Raw genomic sequence first — 21,003 nt, forward strand, 5'->3', positions numbered from 1 at the left:
TGATAGGTCATATACAGTAGACTGTATATAGACTGTAAAGTCTTCTGAGACATGCTTGTGAATTAGGGCTTGTTAATGATCGGCGCCCAGCTAATGTCAATATTCACCTTCGGGCTCGTATTCTCTCGTGTCTAGGGATTAGCTGGCATATGATAACATGGAGAATACCAAAGCAGGCTGTCATGAGAGAGAGAGTGAGAGGTTGTTAGCCTACCTTGCTCGCAGGTGTGCTCGGGTCCAGGTGACGTGCCGGCGGCTCTCGGCCGACCCAGGCCGGTTGGAATCGATAGTGTCCAGTGCCATGTAGTGTCATGTAGGCGCGAGACAGTACATAAAACAATATACGGACAACAGAAAGCAGAACGACGGTGCAGGGAAAGTGCACCCCGTCTACTCTTCCTCTAGGTCACCTGACAGGAGCGTGAACTCCCGACTACTGCTTCCGGTGCAAAATATATACCCTTCGATATGACATCATTCCCCCGCTAACAGACAACTCATCGCCCTCCACGACAGCCAGTAATTTATTAATTACATATTACAATTACAATTGGGGGGTTTCTGTTGGGTCGAATCCCATCCAGCAGCCCTACAGCCCAAGCAATTTCCCCCCCATAATTGTAGTGATTTATTATACTTAATATGTACAACAGTGAAGTTCCCTTTAGATTTGGTTGTTTTCCTTTAGTTATGGATATGTAATGTTACGCAAATATGCTAGATATAAAATTAGGCACATACTGTACTGTATTGTTTCAAGTTTCAATACTTTATTGCCATTCAACATTGTTGATAGGAATTTGGTTTAGTGAACTCACACAAAACAACATGACATGTTGACATACAATCCCCCTCACATGCAATGCACACATTCAACCATAAAATTGAAAAGTAAAAAATAAGTACATAAAATGCATAAAGTGCACAAAATACATACCGGTAATTTAGAGCACCAATACATTACCTAAATTATACAACACTCCCACAGGGAGGCTACAGAACCACAACCAGCTGTGGTAAATACCATCAAATTAAAATTAAATGCTGTCAGTGTGTCACAGAATAAATCAGACATGAATATCCCTGCAGCAGATGAAGAGTTGAGAGCACGGACAGCCTCGGGGTAGGTGCTGTTACAGAACCTGTCTGTTCTGCTTTTGATGCTTCTCAACCTCATAAAAGAAGAAAGAAAGTTAAAAAGATAGTTGGCAGGGTGAGAGCAGTCCCGGAGGATATTTTCACAATTTTGCTTGAGTCGATTGGTGTAGATCTCGGTAAGGGATGGGAGTCCCTGACCTATGATTTTAGATGCCGTACGTATGGTTTTACTTCATTTCGAACTCGACCTCTCACTCTAGTGCCTTATCCGCTGCGTACGCAGCCCACTGGAAGACTGTTATTTTTGCTCCAAAAAATGACCTTTAATTTAAACCGACCACCCACCAGTAGGTGGCGTGGTACCCCCTGGGGCTGAGGCGGCCACCCGCGTGACTACGTCACGTCCGCTCAATCCAGGGATAGCCTCTTACCGTTTCTTCCAGCCGCGACTGAGACGTGTTATTCAGAAGCTCCGTGTTAGCTAAAATTGGCGCTTTCAGAAGCTAAAGAAAAAAGGGCTCGTTCTGTCTCACTTTGCCCACCTCGAGAGGTTTTGCGTGGATGAGATTCTTCAGGCTTCGGGGACCCGATCCTGTTTAGCCTGTGTCTAGCCTGTGCTTCAGGCTAGTTTGCTAGCTTGCTTAAAACGGTACTCCCGCTAACAGGGTGCGGCCTGCGGGAGCTTGCTATTTTAGTGATTATTAGTGCTGCTGAGCAGGAAAAGTCAGCGAGGGGATGGGCCTTGTGTAAAACTACATTGAACCGGCACGATAGGTGCGTGTTCTGCCATGGGCATGAGCACGCTGCACAGGCGCTTTGAACCCTCGGTCTTGCAGCTGCTGGGCTATCTTCAAGATGGCCGTCCTGCGTCTTAGAGCTTCGCTCTCCTTGAGGAGGACATTCCTCCCAGCGGTACGCCTCTCGAGAGAAACGTGTCCGTTGAATCTCTCTGACCTGTCTTGGGTGAAGCCTGCTGCTCAGGGCGAGTTAGAGCGGGGCAAATTCCCCGGGTACGACCCCCTAGTCGAGACCGCCCAGGAGCAGGTTCCCGATAGGGAGGAGGCTTGGGACGGTGCTAGCGCCGTCACTGCGGAGGCGGAGGCTCGCAGGGATACGAGCGAGCCCTTCAAGGGAGCAGTTTGTGGGGCGATGCCCAGGGCCGCAGCTAAGCTGGGCACTGCCTGGGCTGAGCCACCCCAGCCCCTGCATCAGTGCTACAGGGGTGCTCTTCGGGCGTGGCAGGCATCTCGCCCGCCGCGTCGCATGCCACTAACATGGCTCCTTGGTCTACAATAGACGTACCGCCCCTTGCTGGCGCTACGCGTCCAGCAGGGGTTACAGCTCGCCAATGTCTGGGCTCAGTGCCAGCCTTTGGCTTGTAGCTCTAAGGACAAGCCCACCGCCCTTGGTGCCCAGGGCCCGGGGTGGTTGGGAGCTCTCCGTGGCTCGCATTCCCTTTGTTGGGGCGCCCCCTGCAAGCGCAAGGAGCCTGACAGGGGACCCAGCGCACCTTGGTCCATGGCCACGGCCTGGCCTCGGTTGGCAGCGCTCAGGTCAAGCTCACCGGTTGGCTCACCAAGGCTGGGCTCAGTGCCAGCCTGCGGCTTGTAGCTTTAGGGACAAGCCCACCGTCCTCGGTGCCCAAGGCCCGAGTTCGGTCGGGAGCTCTCCCAGGGGCACATACCCGTCATCAAGGCTCGCCTTGGTCCATGGCTACGGCCTGGCCTCGGCTAGAGGCTCCCAGGACAAGCCCACCATCAATGGCGCCGTGGGCCCATTGCTGGTCGGGAGCTCTCCTGGGGACCGCACAGCCGGACAAGTTCGCGTCCGGCCGGACTCGAAAGAGAAGGTTACCTCCGCAGTCCCCCCAGCCTGCGAAAGTCGCACAGCGGGGGGGTTACTTCGATACAACGCACCCACGGGGCGCGTCAGTAGGCGGAGCTTGCGTAATAAATTCTCCCCCAGCATGCACAGCTTCTACGGAACTGACCATGTGGCAGGGGGGCGTAGCCTCTCACGTCCTGCCCCCCCATCAGGGTACCGGATCAGGTCCCGGTGCCCAACAATATACTCATGACCAGAGGGGCGGCTTCCGCTGCTTTTGGCCACAAGAGACCATCTTTGTCCAACAGGCTCGATGCCTGGGAGCGTCTATGTTCCCCGTCCCCATGGTTACAGAAGGGATACGCTCTACAGTTTGCCAGGCCCCCACCCACGTTCGACGGAATCCCCGATCCGGCCATGGAGGGGGAGTCCATGGACATACTCCACAAGGAGGTTATTTCGCTCCTCGCCAAAGGGGCGATTCACTCGGTTCCCAAGGCAGAGGTGCGCTTGGGTTTCTACCACAGGTACTTTGTCGTGCCCAAGAAGGATGGCTCCATGCGTCCAAAATTGGACCTTCGGCGTCTCAACAGGACGCTGAGGAAGTTCCCGTTCCGAATGCTCTCTTTTCCCCGCCTGTGCAACGCCTGAGACAGGGGGATTTCTTTACTTCCGTGGATCTGAAAGATGTGTTCTTCCATTTCCACGTGGTCAAGAGACACAGGAAATACCTGAGGTTCTCCTTCCTGGGGAAGGCTTACGAGTTCTGTGTCTTGCCATTCGGCATGTCTTTGAGCCCACGAACCTTCACGGTGTGCGTGGAGACAGACAGGAGAGAGAGAGAGAGAGAGAGAGAGAAATTTCCCTGCTGCAGACGGGACACGCCCACACAGTCCGCGGGACAAAATACACTCTAAAAACGAATTGATTCTCATGACTTTTGCCATGACTGTCAAACCTAAATTTATATACTTTGCGACGTTCATCATCGTTTAAATTAGGGCTGGGACGGATCAGAAAACCCACGGATCGGATCGCGTGACGGATTTTGAGCCACGGATCACGGATTTTTCAGCAAAAAAAAAAAATATAGGCTATATCAGATTTTTTCTCTCAAAATTAGATTTTCGATTTGAATTTTTAATACTATTATACTTCTCTAACCATTTGTTGCCCTGCACAGCTCAAAAAATATTTTTTTCTCATGACACAATTTATGCTTTTAATCTGAAGGCAGAACAACAACTTCCTGTTTTAGGTGGCACTGCGCCTAACTTCCTGGCTGTTGCTAGCTAACGTAGTCACTTGACACGGGTAGGCTACAGACCAGACCGGGTGAGTCTGGAAACATAACGTTGATGCTACGTTATGCTACTCGGTGGCCCCACGTGTTGTTTTGTTGTTATGTGTCCAAGGCAACATTTCACCGTCCGGTGATAATGTGTTTGTGAAACGTGTGCGCGCGCGTGCGTGTGTGTGTGTGTGTGTGTGTGCGCGTGTTGTGGCTCTCGCTATCTTGTGCAGCCCGCAACATGCTGCTCGCATTCCTGTGCTTTTTCAGAGGTGTTGAAATAAGTTTGTTGTCTTTAGTAGCCACTAGCCACAGCCTTCAGAAAGACTTTACAGCGATGACAAGGGATGAGGAAGCTCACTTGTGCATGCCATGATGCCTGTCTGTGTCTGGCTGCGCTGCAGGCGTTATCATACACATACATAACGTTAAACGTTAAATGAAACGAAAGGTGTGGGGGGGGGGGTGGGGGGGGTTGGGTTCCGCGGACCACGACGTTCCGAACCGTGTGCCGAACCGTGGGGGCTGATCCGTACGGGTCACGGATTATCCGTGATCCGTGCCAGCCCTAGTTTAAATTTGGCTGGTGGCTTATTAACATAGGGTCCTGTGATGTGATGAACTCAAAATGCTAAATAATAAAGAAATATTTCTGGTTTCCAGGACTTTAAGGTGTACGTAGCCGCGATTTCTGCTTGCCACATGGGAATTGAAGGGAGCCCCGTGGGGGCGTGCCCTTTGGTCTCGCGCTTCATGAAAGGAGCGCGTAGGCTGCGCCTGCCGTCGCGGTGCGTCTTTCCCAAATGGGACCTGGTTACGGTGCTGGACGGGCTAACGGGTCATCCATTTGAGCCCTTGGACTCCGCCGATTTGAAATTTCTCTCTTTGAAGACCGCGCTGCTGCTGGCCTTGTCGTCAGGAAAGACAGTTGGTGACCTGATTGCCCTCTCGGTGCAGCAGGCCTGTATGGTTTTTGGGGATGATGGGCACAGGGTTACGTTGCGACCTAACCCGGCTTATCAACCTAAGAATATTAATGTCAGCTTTAGGTCTATGGTCATAGACTTGTCAGCATTCTGTCCCCCGCCGTTCAGTTCGGGCGAGGAGAGGCGCTTGCACATGCTGTGCCCCGTAAGGGCGCTCTCGGCCTGTGGCCAGGACGCGTTCGTTACACACTACAAACCAGTTGTTGGTCTGCTTTGGGCAGAAGGCCCAGGGTGGGCCCCTTTCCAAGGATCGCTTATCACACTGGATAGTGGAGGCGATTGCTTTGGCATACTCTGCCATGGGTAAGATACCCCCAGAGGGTATCAAGGCGCATTCTATGCGAGGCGTTGCGACATCCTCCGCGTTGTTGCGTGGTGTTTCGGTGGAGGACATGTGCGCTGCGGCCTCATGGTCCTCTCATCACACGTTTGTTAGGTACTACAGCCTCGACATGTCCGGTTCGCGTTTCGCGCATGCGGTACTGTCAGTGGCAAGAAAGTAGTATTGTTGCCGCTCTAAAATGTCATACAGTCGGGCATGAACGTTTGCCATGCGGCCGTGGTTCACCGATGCCAATCGGGTCGCTCTGAGGGGTGCTCCCGGCAGCAAGGGCGGTTGAATGTGGCACTAGAGTGAGAGCCCGAGTTCGAAATGAAGTAAAACGTTAGGGTTGTACTACAACCCGGGTTTTACGAGTGAGAAGGAGAGCTCTCACTACCCAGCCTTGCTGCGTCGATGCGTCGTTGGTTGCGTCGATTCTCAGCGGGCTGGAAGAATGAGTGGCTATCCTTGGACTGAGCGGACGTGACGTAGTCACGCGGGTGGCCGCCTCAGCCCCAGGGGGTACCACGCCACCTACTGGTGGGTGATCGGTTTAAATTAAAGGTCATTTTTTGGAGCAAAAATAAGTCTTCCAGTGGGCTGCGTACGCAGCGGATAAGGCACTAGAGTGAGAGCTCTCCTTCTCACTCGTAAAACCCGGGTTGTAGTACAACCCTAACGTTTTGTTGAGACATTTCCGGTCCTCTGCCGAGGTATTTCCGTACCATACGGTTATTCCAAAGGTGAGGATGCTCTCAATTAGGGATGCACGATAATTATCGGACCGATAAATTATCGGCCAATATGGCCATTTGCGTTATTATTTATTATTCCGATAATGGCCTTTTTCCGATAAATTATCCGATAATAATCCTGCTTTATTTTTTGCCTCGGAAGCGGAGCTTTTGTTGTCGCACATTCGTGACATCACAGCTGCGACGCAAACATGGCTGCTGCCAGTATGCTGCAGTTTCAGAATTATCAAGCTACTGTAATTTGCAATCCATGTCCCACACAGGTTCCGAGAGGAGGGGAAACCAATAAGCTGGCATTACGTTAAACCAAAGCTGGCGATGATGCAGCGGATATGTTTGTTGTTATTGTTAGCGAGTTTTGTTAGCATTAGCTCGTCGTGCGGCCTACCCTGCAGACTCGTCCGCTTGGCAGACAAAATGCTTGTGACATTTACAGTCTGTGGCTTGTGATCAAACAGCCCCGCAAAAGCACTTAATACACAGAGCTGGCGTAAACTTATAGAAACTAATGGAAACCCCTTTACCCGAAATGAAACATCCAGGGATTGTGTATTTAACTCGCAACCACTCGCTAACGTTAAGCTAACCGCGCTAGTTAGCGTTAGCTGCTGGACCATAGTGCTGGACAGAGCCATCTAACAGCCAATAATGAAAACAAAGGCGCAGTCGCGCGCACATTAGGCTACATAAAAAGCATCAGTCAGTCAACATAGGGTTCTTTTCTTTAATCTGGTGGCAGCATTTTTCAGTAAAAAGTGAAACGACACAGATGGTTTATATAGTGCCTGCCCCATTCATTGGGCCCAGGCTACAACTCACTGAGAACTGGAACCCATGCAAAATTTTAACAGATCAGTATGACAAGTCTAAATTACTATGCCTTTTGTCATTGTGTTTTATCTGCAGACTAAGCAGCTTGGCTTTCCGTTATATAAAAGCCTTTATTTTTGTATTGACTATAATTGAGTGATACACTTTATTAAAACAATCATATTATATCAGAAGTTTTCTTCGTTTTGCGTTCACAGTGATGTCAGTTAGATTTGGTTAGGTCAGAACTATGCTCACTACATCCATACATCTACCCTAACCCTTTTTTAACCCCAGGTGTGCATAAAATACAGGTTAAAAACTAAAAATATATATATATATATTTTTTTTTATATAATAATTATCGGTTATATCGTATCGGTTATCGGCCAAGAAGAATATATTTATCGGTTATCGTATCGGCTCTAAAAATCCATATCGTGCATCCCTACTCTCAATACCAGCTCGGTCAAATTTTATTATTCCCTCACGAGAGATAGAAAACTTTTTCAACTGTCTCTGTTGTGCCTTCTTCAGCACTGCTATGGTGTTGACTTCCCACTTTAAGGAAGAGGAGATGGTGATGCCCAGGAATTTATAGTGCTCCACCTGTTGAATTTCCTGGTCATTTATGACCAAAGGTGTGGCCATCATGGCTCTTACGGAAGTCCACCACTACTTCCTTTGTTTTGGAGGCATTCAACTCTAAGTTGTTGGCTGCACACCAGTCCACCAAACTTAAACATTTTAACTCATTGAGTGCCATGGACGAGTATGTTTGTCATTTCGTTTAGTAACGTAGAGCGCCACGGACGAGTATGTTCGTCAATTGCGTTTTTTGACGGTGGGACGTGGATCAAAGCATCAGGCATCTCCTGTACAAATATGGGAGCTATTGAAGGTGTATAACCTATTTTACGGACTCATTAGGTGGCGACAGTGCTCTGAAGATTACAGAAAGGTCCGGAAAACTGCAGCAAAAAGCCGTGATCAAAGAGAAGCCGATGCATGCTGCAGCCAGAGCCATATAGATTGCTCTGTCTGCAGCTGACGTCGGGCTGCGAACATCAGTCAATCCGCGCACACAACTGAGCTCCTCTGCCTCTGTCTGTCTGTCTGCCCGCGCACACAACTGAGCTCCTCTGCCTCTGTCTGTCTGTCTGCATATAGTTTCTCCACACGATTACCCGCCAGAAAGGCAGCACCCGACGCCGAAGGGCCAAACCTATCCCTGCAGTCCCGTTTGGCATTTCCTTGTCGCGCTGGGAGCCGCCCGCCGCAAAAACGGAGGCTCCGAAAATAGACTGGGTGCGTGTGGGGAGGAGTTTGCAGCTGAGGCGGGGAGAGGGGGGTGGGGCACGCAGGCTCCACAGAACTACACCACGTCACTACATCAGAAAATATTAGCTAGCGTCAGTGAATGTGCTTGAAATGCTGCATTTCACAAAAGGCTGAATATCTCAGCTTATAATTTGAAACCTGTCTTTTTGCTCAAAACAGCCTATCTTCTCCGGCTCATAACTAAAGAACGGAAAATGGGATCAATAAACTTTTTTTTGCAGATGATAGAAGAGAGTCTCCTCGTTCTTTGTGCGTGTTCGGTGTTTACATAGTAATATCACACAATATTCTGTGGGCCTTGAGAAATCACTGAAAACGCTCTGAAACTCTGGCACTGGGAGCGTCCGTTCTCCAAAAGTGGCTGGCACTCAATGAGTTAACAGACGAGGAGTGGGAAACACAGTCATTTGTATAGAGATGCAAATTGGGGCGTGAACAAGAGCATGCCTGTTATAATTGTGCTAGACATAGGCGTGCCACATGCCAAACCAGGCGTTTCAGCGCAAAAATGTGGAGATAGATGGCATTATCCTATCGTCAGCAGCGCGCAATTACTTTGTGCGAAGAGCTTTTAAAAGCACCTCTTACGCGCTAAATACCCCGCTGCGCTTGAGCGCACCATAATCTCCGTGCTGCGCAGCGCAGTGCAGAGTTTGGATATGTCATTAAGCACAGCCTTGCCACACCAGGACATCAAATTCTGCTGCTAAATTGGGGTATTAGCAGATAATTCAGTGAGGCAATCAACTATAACTCACTGAGAAACTTTTATCACATCGCAAAGAGGGAAATTAATTGAGAAAACTTGTTGGACAATGGACATAGGTTATTCACCTTCGCCTATCCCATAACCCGGAGGGTCGTTGGCACCACAGACAATCTGTCAACAAGCTCTCTCCATCTCTCTCTGTCCTCCGCACGAGTGAGTCCACCCTATTACGCATGGAGAGAATTACAGCATATTGCATGCCTTGTGCAAACAGCGATTGGGAGACGGGAATCCGTTTTATTGATGTAACGCCCAGGCATTGCCTGGCCACACCTGTGAATAATTCTGGTACTTAAGACCGCCCAAATCCCGTTTGCGCTCGCATTTTGGGGGCGCAGATGATTTGGCACGGCTCTAATTTGCACCTGCGGCACGTGCCTTGAACATTTCCGCATCCCCGCCGAGAATTGCATCCCCACCATATTGTTTTAACTTAGAAAACAGGGAGGTCACGTCTACCCAGACAATTATACCACTTTTAATCAGTTACATTTCTGTATAAATCATTACAATATGCTCCCGTGAGGTGGGGATGCGTTTAGCTGCTGCCGGGCGGGGATGAAAAACTCGGCATAACACCTGGACACTAGCGCAAGGCGGACTGCTATCTTCCCTGCCTTAAGGCATGCGCAGACAGGTAGATTTATATATATATATAGATAGATATTTATATATACAGTATATATATAGTATAGTATATAGTAGTATATATACATCAGTATATACAGTACTGTATACTGTATATACTATGTATATGCTATACAATATATACTGATGTTATAATCCCAATATATCACAGATGTGGCATGTCGACAAAGTAAGTTTACATTCAGAACTACTACTGTAAATCTGTCTTTAGCCCCAAACACACTCAAAGCTTTAATTCATTGACACACACTGTATATAACATCAGTGATATATTGGGATTATACGTCCACTGCGTTCTTCTGAGCAACTTTTCTTTTCATGAGCGGGTGAATGGCTGTTTAACGTTAGTACCGTTCACACGCTAGTTTTGACGTGCGTGACGAGCGCATGTTTTCAATAATTGTCAGTCCCTCCAAAACATACCACATCGCTGTTGTCTGGCTGTTTTCCACCCATGATTGTTGGTTGCTCCCACAAAAGTAGAAAGCCCTGCTTTCTTTTCATAGCAGTGGGCACGCCCACAATGCCACCCCCACATGTATCTCAGCGAATCACGATGCATTTCATGCATCAACGTTGTAGACTCGTCACTGCCAATGCTGGCCTTCGTTTCAAAATAAAAGCTTGCGTATGCAGAATGAGTCGTGTTGTTATTGTAATTTTCATGACATACTCTTTCTTACTCAAGTTTCAGAGGCGTTGGGGCATGCAGGAGCATGGTTTGGTGTTTCCCAATGAGTCATTTCTTTTCATTTCTGTTGATTTATAATTTGGTGTATTCTGATGTTCTGGTCCTGAGGCTGTGGAGGGTTAGTGTGTGTGTTAGTGATCTGAGCGTCAGGACCAGCTGAGTGAGGGGACTGCTTTTGCTCAAGTCCTGGTATTGCAGGGCTTTGCAATGGTATGAGTGGGGGTCACTGTTTTTCTTTCAAATGTTGCCAGAATTGGATTGCCCTTTTTTGTATTTTGATCAGTAGTGGCCTAATTCTGCCCTCCAGGCATTGTTTGTTGTTTTCTCTGGACATGTAAGATGTTCTTACAGAACTCTGCATGCAGGGTCTCAATTGGACGTTTGTCCCAGTTGCTTAAGTCTTGATTTGTGACAAGACCCCACACTTCACTGCCATAAAGGGCAATTGGTTATCTCTCTGGAGGTGGTGAAGCTCTCTCGCTCTCACTCTCTCTACAGGTAGTGAAGCTCTCTCTCTCTCTCTGCAGGTAGTGAAGGCATTGGACCATAAGTCCCAAAGCCAGGTGGCTCTGAAGATGGTGCGTAATGAGAAGCGCTTCCACCGGCAGGCGGCCGAGGAGATCCGCATCCTGGAGCACCTGAGGAAGCAGGACAAAGACCTGGGCATGAATGTCATCCACATGCTGGAGCACTTCACCTTCAGGTAGGGGCTGGTCCACTTCACCTTTAGGTAGGAGCTGGTCCACCTTCAGTTAGGGCTGGGACCATATGAAAACTCCATGTCACCATTATCCTGTCCAAAATAATCGTGATTAACGATATTATCCTGTTAATCATCAAAATATGCTTAAAACTCTTTACAATGTCACTAAAACTGAGGAATGCAACTGCCTAAATTGAGATGTTTTAGTCTTTTTCTTGTGTGTTTGATGTTTGTATTACCTGTCTGATGTGTTTTGTTTTTATGCCTCCGCCGGCGATAGCCAGGCCGGAGGCATTATGGATCCGGGTTGTCCGTCCGCACGTACGTACGTCCGTCCGTTACGGTCCGTACGAGGTTCGTTAACGCGATATCTGAGGAACGCCTTGACGGAATTTCATCAAATTTGCCTTAAACATCCACTTAGACTCAATGATGATCTGATTAGATTTTGGTGGTCAAAGGTCAAAGGTCAAGGTCACTGTGACCTCTCGAACGCCATTTTCAAGCTTGTTAACGCGATATCTCAGGAATGCCTTGGCAGAATTTCATCAAATTTGCCTCAAACATCGACTTGGACTCAAGGATTAACTGATTGTTGGGTTGTTAGTGTCCAATTTTGACTCCAGCTGCTTTCCATAATCTCTCCGTGCATTTTTTATTGCGGTTCGGAGGGCATATTGTACCTGCTTGTATTGTTCTGGTGTACCAGAACTGAAGGCAGTGGTCCGGGCATGAAGGGCATCACTGTTGACCCAAGGCTTCTGATTTGGCATTATTTTGATTCTCTTTGTTGGGACTATATCCTGCACTTCCTTATGAAGCATGACACCGTCTCTGCATATTCGCCCAGGTCTCCTGGAGCATTGAACTCCTCCCATACTACTTGGTCAAAGCAATCCCTCAGGATGTCGTCTGATTGGTCTGACCAGCAGTGGGCGGTTCGGAATGCTGGGGGCTGTTTTTTGAGTTTTTGTTGGTACCTGGGTATGAGTAGGATGGAGGCGTGGTCTGATTTCCTGAAGGGGGCGGGGTATGGCCTTGTAACCATGGCGGATGTTTGTGTAACATCGATCCAGTGTGTTTTTGCCTCGGGTGTGGAAGTGGATGTGCTGGTGAAGCGTGGGCATTCTCCCTCTCAGGTTTGCCCTGTTAAAGTCCCCACCCACTACCAGCGCCATTTCTGGTTGTTTTGTCTCTTGTGCGCTAATCGCACGTTGCAACTCCTTCAGTGCGATAGTGACATTCGCCTGTGGAGGTATGTACACACCAATGACGGTGACTCGTGTAAAGTCCCTCGGGCTGTAGTGCGGCACGCACTGCAACATTACATACTCCAGGTCTGCTGAGCAGTATTTCCCAATGTTAGTGATGTTTACACACCAGTTTTCGTTTATCATTAGACAAACGCCTCTGCCTTTTTTCTTAACGGATCGTTCTGCATCTCTGTCTCCTCTGTGGACGCTGAAACCTGGTATAGTGATGGCATGGTCCGTTGTCTCAGGTGTGAGCCAGGTTTCAGTCAGACACAGAACGTTACAGCGCGCTATGTCTTTTTGGAATTGTGCTCGCGCTCTCAGCTCGCACATTTTATTCTCTAGAGATTGTACATTGGCTAGCAGGACGCTTGCTAATGGTGGCTTGTTAGCGCGTCTCTCTCTCGTAACGGACAAGCCCGTCTTTTATTGTCACACGAACACCACAATACATGCATGCGGCCACAACACACTCATGCTGACGGTGGCCGGTGAAAAGTGTCCTCTGCATTTAACCCATCCAGGCATGTCCTTTCCTCCGGGGGGCAGGCCAGGAGCAGTGGTCGCTTTCTCGTACAGCGCCCGGGGACCAACTTCAGGTGTTGTCGTCACTGGTCAGATGACGATGACGATCTGATCTTCTGCATGTTTTTAGTGGGGGGGTTATATACGGAGGAACCCGGGGAGAGCACGGGGAGAACATGCAAACTCCACACAGAGAGAAAGGCCCTTACGACGAGATACCCCACCTGGGCAGTAGGCACTGAAGATATGGGGGGGAACACAACCACAGCGCCCACAGTGTCCCAGGCGAGAATCGAACTCAGGACCTTCTGACTGTGAGGCGACAGCGCTACCGACTGCACCACCGTACCCCGCGTCCCCGCCTCTCCTTAGGCGGGCGAGTATTCCTCCTCTTCTTCCTCTTTTCCATTGATGTTTTATAAGTTCAGGAAATTCAAACATCGACTTGGACCCAAGGATGAACTGATTACATTTTGGTGGTGAAACTTCAAGGTCACTATGACCTCATGAATGCCATTCCCAAGTTCGTTAACGCAATATCTCAAGAACGGCTTGATAGAATTTCTTCTGATTTGGCTCAAACGTCGACTTGGACGCAAGGATGAACTGATTCCATTTTGGTTATCAAAGGTCAAAGGTCAAGGTCTCGGTGACCTCTCGAATGCCATTTTCAAGCTTCTATTCACCAACCTGCTCATATCCCACTACAACTCCGTCAACATCTATAAATATGCAGACGATACAACCATCATATAGGCCTCATCACAAACAACAATGAAACTGAATACTGTGCACAGATCAACCAAACAGTTACCTGGTACACAGACAGTAAACTCCTACTCAACTCATCAAAAAACCAAGAACTCAATCATCATAGACTTCAGATGCCAGCCACACCCCAAAACCCCATACTCATCTCCGGCAAACCCATATCCACCACGGACTCATTCAAATTTATTGGCACCCATATAAGCAATAACCTCAAATGGAAAACCAACACAGATCACATCTACAAAAAATCCAATCAAAGACTCTTCTTCCTCCGTCAGCTCAAAAAATCAGAGTCAGAAAACATCTCCTGCTCCGGTTCTACCTGGCCATCATACAAAGCATCCCCACCTCCTCCATAACCATCTGGTACAGCAGTTTGAACATTCACTCCAAAAATAAACTACAGAGAATCATCAATAAATCCTCCAAAATAACCCGCGCCCCCCTCCTGTCACTTCAATCACTGCACCGCCAAAGAACAGTTAAAAGGGAAAGAAAAATAATTTCTGACCCCACTCACCCAGCACACCATGTCTTTCAGTTGTTGCCCTCCGGGAGGCGTTACAGGTCTCTGCCCACCAAAAAAACACGCTTTAAAAGCTGTTTCTTCCCCACTGCCATACGAACACTTAACTCTATTGTGTTTTTGTAATTACAGTATTGTATTTATTGCATGTGATGTTCCATGTTGGAACCTGGCTTATGTAACGTACTGTACTGAAAACAAATTCCATCAGCCTGGCTGTGTGGTCCTTAAAGTATCTAATCTAATGTAATCTAGAGAGCTTTTTCAACTCACTCCTGGCGATATTCACGCTTGTGACAATATTCACAATTATCCGATTAATGGAAATTCATCACCATAACATTATCTTGAGTGTTTTTTATCACGATAGATAATACCTTATATTGTCCCACTCTCTGCCTTCAGGAACCACATCTGCATGACGTTCGAGCTGCTCAGCATGAACCTGTACGAGCTGATCAAGAAGAACAAGTTCCAGGGCTTCTCTCTGCCCCTGGTCCGCAAGTTTGCCCACTCCATCCTGCAGTGCCTGGACTCACTGCACCGTAACCGCATCATCCACTGTGACCTCAAGCCCGAGAACATACTGCTCAAACAGCAGGGGAGGAGCGGTATCAAGGTACAGCCTGAGGGAGAGGGGCGAAGTCAGATCACATCCTGGTCTTCCACGCCATTATTCAGATGAGGTTTACTCGTTAGCCGATTTCTGGCTATTCCCCGAACCAATCACTAGTGACCGACATATCTGAACCCAAGGCTAGAAAACTTTGAATTTAAAATCTTTGTTTTTCTACATTATTATTAGGTAAAATCATTGAAAGTGACCTTTAACATAAATAAAACATCATACAAATTATTAGATTAGATTCAATCCTCAACCTTTTTATTGAAATTAACCTGAAAAGGGACATTTTTATGTTTCTATCATCTATCTATCTATCTATCTATCTATCTATCTACAGTATCTAATCTAGCATATCTATCTATCTAATGTATCTTATCTAGCCTATCTATCTAATCTATCTCTAATCTAGCCTATCTATCTTTATGTATGTCTGTTTGTCTGTCTATCTATCTATCTATCTATCAATCTATGTCAGGGGTGGGCAATTATTTTTCATGGGGGGCCACATGAGAAACCCAAATTGTTGCCGGGGGCCGAACAGATATTGTCATGCCGTAAACCAGGGATGGGCAACTTTGATGATAGAGAGGACCACAAAAAAATGTCCTCGCTACCAGAGAGCCAGATTTTGCTGAGGGCTGGAGGCCGAACGGCGCCGGCGCAAAAGATTTGGGGCATTTGAAGCCAGGTGTAGAGGAATAACTAATTTTAACAGTTGTGATGTCATCATTATTCAGTCTTAACCACCAATATTTGATCCTTTTCTCACTCACTCCTATGTCACCAGTGTTGCCAGATGGCAAATGTTGAATTATCGTACCAGAGGGTCACAATTATCGTTTTTGGAGTGAAATTATCGTACGCCCCCTCCCCAGCGCGGTGCGCCTTCGGCGCGCCAAAGTCGGGGGGACTGCAGCTGATCACAGGCTACTTTTTGGACTTGGCATGATCTTTCAACACTGTGATCTCAGCCTGCGTTGCAACAACAACAAAACACCCTGCACGTATTGGCTGCAAATATGTTGTTTGAAGAGATGATTGTATAAACAGATAGAGTGATAGACGTAGGATTCGTCTAAGTGTCACAAAATGATGAAATTATCGTACATTTGGGGGATTTTGGGATTATTGATCGTACATCGTACAGAGGTCGAAATTATCGTACAAATACGATAATTATCGTACGTCTGGCAACGCTGTATGTCACCACCTGCTCTCCCTGCAGGGCTTGAAATTAACAAAGCCTGTGTTGAGGGTCACACGAACAAAAATGCACTCTTGAAGCTAAATAAATCCAAAACCAACAAGTTAATTATTTAAATTTCTACTTCAATGTAGAACAGTTACACATGATATTACTTTTAGCCTTTTAGTCATAAAGATTATTGAAAGCTAGCCTATTCCATATTCCAGACTGAAATGTTATAACAGAAGTGGAGTATTGGCCAGAATGACATGAACATTTGGACACTTATTCAGCGGGTACCTTGCATGTTGCGTTCAGGGTTCTGGTTAGGGTTAGCGCGGGCCGCCAGTTGCCCTGGTCTGAGCTATAGGCTACTGTATTGTATTTTTAATTGTATATTTTTTACTTTAGAGCAAGAGAAAATGTCTGCTCTTGTTGAAGCTTGGGCTAAAAGCCCCTGAATTTTACATTAATCTTTTAAAATAAAGGTGTGTTAAAAAAGCTATTGCGTGTTAACACATTCACTGCCAACAGTTTTTCCAATACAGTAGGTAGCTTCTGCCAAGGGTTTTTTTGAGGATTCTGGCTCATCTTTCAAGAGCCGAGGATTATTTTCTGCTAGGACTTTGTGAACACAAAATATCTCAAAAGAACTAATAGAATGTGTGCTTTCTCTGTCTAAAAGAGTTAGTTTTTATCATGTTCTGTTATGTAGGCATTAGCAGTTGAATACAGCATGGTTTCAGCGTCTGAGAAGGAAAGCTGAGAAAAATGCATTTTTGTGAAATTCGATATAACAGTCACTTTAACCATTTATTTTTGGCATCAGTGAGACATCAGACATCTAAACAATAGTTCTGAACAGTAATTTCCTCAATATAACAGCACCCCCACCCCCTTCTCCTTCAAACTCCTCCCTCCGTGGGTGTGTCTCTGGTGGCTGCAGCGTGTGTCACAGGCGAGTCTCTGCTGCCTGTCTGTGCTGCCTGGCGGCCGCTCGTCGGGCAAGTCTGGATCGGGCTCGTTCGTTTGTTGTGAGCTGGGATGAAGCTGCGTGCGATTCTGGGCTTTCTGCTGTGTGTTTCAAAGTGTGTTGCACCCAGAGTCTATTTTTGGAATCCCCCACCGTTGTGCGCCAGCTCCCAGCGCGAAAGCGTTTTCGCCAAACCATTTTCATGAGAATGGTTTCCTCACGCTTTTTCCTGCTGTTTTCGCTCGGCTTTCTCTAGTCTGGAGAGCACTGTCGCCACTTAGTGGCTCGGGAAAATAGGTTATACACATTCAATAGCTCCCATATTTTTATAGGAGATGTAAAAGGGTTTGATCCACGTCCCACCGTCAAAAAAAATAAAAAAATAAATTTGACGAGTTAACTCGTTGACAGCAGTCAACCGTTGTTGTTTTTTGGACGAGTTAACTCGTCGACGGCAGTGAACGTGTTATAGGCTATTGTGCGTTACGTTTTCAGTGCTGTGCCTTTTCTCTGGGTAAACAAGAAGTGAGCTTGAAATTAACTGATCTGCTCATTTTTTGGGACTGTGAGCCACGGGCGCCTGAAGCAGGTGGACATGGGGACATTTTGTCCCCCTAAAAATTTGGTCCTCCTGATTTTTTTTGATTTTTTTGAATACAAATTTTTTCCCCCTCAAAAATCCAATGGGCATGCCGCTTAGAGCCCACTTTACACTGTTTACACAGCCTGTGATGCTTGTTAAAGCCGTGATCATTGTGGGATTATTACACCTGAGAGACAGACGGACCCGGGGATCAAGTTATAGAGAGCCCACTTTACACTGTTTACACAGCCTGTGACACTTGTTAAAGCCGTGATCAGTGTGGGATTATTACACCTGAGAGACAGACAGACCCGGACTCTGTACTGCACTCACTAATGCACTTTAGGATGGCTTGAATGTGTTGTCATTGGCTGCTGCTATAATGGTATAGTATACGGTTAGTTTTATTTTATTTTTGTGTTGAGATGACAAGTTTTGCACTGTGTTTCAAAGTGATAATAATAATAATAATAATAAGTTCAGTGTTTCTGCCTGTGTTGCTGTCTGTTGTAGTGTAATTGTAAAATTACCTAAAGGGAGAGCAGGTCACCAAGTGAGTGAGAAAAGGAGAAAATACTGAATAATGACATCACTATAGTATAATCCTAATGTTAATTTAAAATGAGATATTCCTCTAAATATGGTTACAAATCATCCAAACGTCCAAAAAAACATCAATTCTTTTTTTGTCCCCCTAATTGCAAACTCGTTCCGGCGCCACTGCTGTGAGCTATAGCTCAAAGTTCAAAATATGAGCTATGAGCGTGAACTAGTTCATTTTAATCTGCGTGAGTTGAATTTTGAGCTAGCTCTTGTGAAGTGTGAGCTTGCACAACACTGGAGACACCCCAACTTCCAGTCACTTCCTGTATCTGTGCCACCTAGGTTTCCACCCACTGCCACGCCCACTTAGGAGACTACATGTAGCAGCAGGTCCTGAGTCAATGGGAGAAGTTAACATGATCTCAGATTATGACAGATTATTTCGCCCCATAGTCATCAACGTAAACATTGGGCCCATTTTCTGAATATCTTCTGAACATTCTGACACTAAAATGGCAATTTTCAGACAGACACATCAGGAGAAAATTAACTTTGTTCAAGACCTGTCTCTGTCTCAGCAACACATGTGAGGTTCGTGGATGTAGTAGCTAAATCTGTGGTTGGAAAAAATATTTTTTTAACCAAATATCTTAGTTACAACTAGATTGAGCTAACAAGGAGCAGCTTTGTGTTTATATGTGTGGTGTGTGTAGAGTTTGGGAACTCACAAGCTCAAATTAGGATTACTAGATCTGCACTAACCCCGCATCACCAGGCTCTCTCTTACCACAACACTTCAAGGGGAGAGGTGACCATGCACATTAAGGAGACCATTTCCTATTATTGATGGAGCCTGGAGTGGGGTGTGTCTTTATATTAAAGGTCTCTGGCACAGCCTCTCCTCTCCTCTGGCACCGTGCACACGCAGGCAGCTTGACCATGGATGGACCATCCCGTGTGTAATTCTGAATATATTTCTGTCATTCAAATTTATCTGTAAAAGTCAGATTGTTAATTTGTTGTGAGCTTTTATCACCAGTCAATCAAAGGTTTCTATTTGAAATGTCCTAAACTGAAATGTAAGTGTGGGCTTTTCGCTGCCTATCACACCACACCCACTTTGTGAGTCCTTTGTGAGAGGAAGTAGTATTATGCTATGGGGCTGGACCCGGGCTGGGCTCGCGTATGGTCGGACTTGTTTTTGGGGGCCCGAATCGATCTAAGATGTGATCTGAATTCTGAACCTTAGTAGTGACCAATGTATCTGAACTGATCACTAGTGACCGACGGAACCTTGTAAAATGGAGAATGGTTATTGTATAAAACCTAAAGATTAATACATCTCTCTGTCTCCCCGTCTCTCTCTCACACAAACACTTTCTCCCTCTCTGTTTCTCTCCCCCTCTCTGTCACACCCTCTCTCTGCCTGCCTCTCCCTCTCTCTGTGTGTCTCTCTCTCCCTCCCTCCCTCCCTCCAGGTAATAGACTTTGGTTCTAGTTGTTATGAACATCAGAGAGTCTACACCTACATCCAGTCCAGGTTTTACCGAGCGCCGGAGGTCATTCTGGGTAAGAGATATCACCAGGCGAGAGAGACGCCAGAGAGCCAAACTTCCAGGAGTGGGCAATTATTTTTCCTGGGGCCGCATGAGAAACCCAGATTGTTGCTGGTGGGGGGAATGGGGGGGACGACAAATATATTGTCATGGCGCAACCTCTAATTTTATAACTACCCGGTACTACGGTAGATTAAATTATAGAAAACATACTGTGCACTTATTCTTCAGCATTTATTATATTGAAAATCAGTCCAAACAGCCAATTGAGGTCATCTCATTCGATTTCTTTTTTAGCTTGAGTAAAACGATGTGGTTCGTCTTAGAGCTCCTGGGCCAGGCAGAACCATCATGGGGCCGCATAATGCCCAGGTCTGTATTAGTGTGTGCCCTTAAAAGAAAGTTGTGGATTTCCTCATTTAAAACTAAACAATGTGACGCATCAGATAAACAAACTAATGTTTCCCAGTGTCTCCTTCATCATTCATTCATCAACAGTAGCGGGAGATTTCTTCCACTCCCACAAATACACAGTATGTGTGTAAGATTAAAGGAGAATTCCTGTTTTTTACACCCCAGACCTTATTTCCAGCTTAAAATATGATGTTTTACTCACCCAAATAACTTTGGTGTCATTCTGATCCCCCTAGAAGATATTCAGATCCGAGTAGAGTCCTGGAACTGGCCAAAACGGGCGTGAACGGGGCATACGTAATACGTAATAAATAACTTATTTTCTGTCACATCGCGGTTCATTATGGTTGTTATATAAGTATGAGAACATGAATTAGCTATGTAACAAACTGTTTGCTGTCTGAGTGTCCATCACATAGATAACACGTCCCGCTTTATCTCTCGTTGCTGTTTGTAATCGATATATGGCCTTATTCCATACGAGCAGCAATTGAGTGATTTCAGTTTTGTTCTCTTGGGTGACATCTATGGCGATGAGTGGTAATTGCAGGTGAGATCCAAACTGTCAATGGGCTCTATCAGATAGATAGTGACTTTATTTTATTTTTTTAGATGAAAATGTTTGAGATTATAACTTTAAATCAGGATTCTGAGAATAATTGCAGAATTCTGAAAATAAAGTCAGAATTTTGAAATTAAAGTCAAAATTCTCAGATTAACTCATTGAGTGCCAATGACGACTATAGTCGTCAATTCGAATAGTAACGTTGAGTGCCAATGACGACTAAAGTCGTCAATTGCGTTTTTTGA

At 46.4% G+C, this 21,003-nt stretch overlaps 1 protein-coding gene across 1 annotated transcript in view; it reads left to right on the top strand.

Moving 5' to 3' along the window:
* Positions 1 to 21,003, top strand: part of dyrk2 (dual-specificity tyrosine-(Y)-phosphorylation regulated kinase 2) — a gene marked incomplete at both ends in the record, with an annotated part of 113,793 nt that overhangs the window by 81,444 nt on the left and 11,346 nt on the right. The window contains 3 exons of the mRNA XM_083655802.1: positions 11,063 to 11,238; positions 14,719 to 14,932; positions 19,702 to 19,792. Of these exons, the coding sequence (XP_083511928.1) occupies positions 11,063 to 11,238; positions 14,719 to 14,932; positions 19,702 to 19,792 (481 nt within the window). The remainder of the gene's footprint in view (positions 1 to 11,062; positions 11,239 to 14,718; positions 14,933 to 19,701; positions 19,793 to 21,003) is intronic.

The sequence above is a fragment of the Poromitra crassiceps genome (assembly GCF_964638095.1).
Source record: "Poromitra crassiceps genome assembly, chromosome: 2".
Classification (NCBI taxonomy): Eukaryota; Metazoa; Chordata; class Actinopteri; order Beryciformes; family Melamphaidae; genus Poromitra; species Poromitra crassiceps.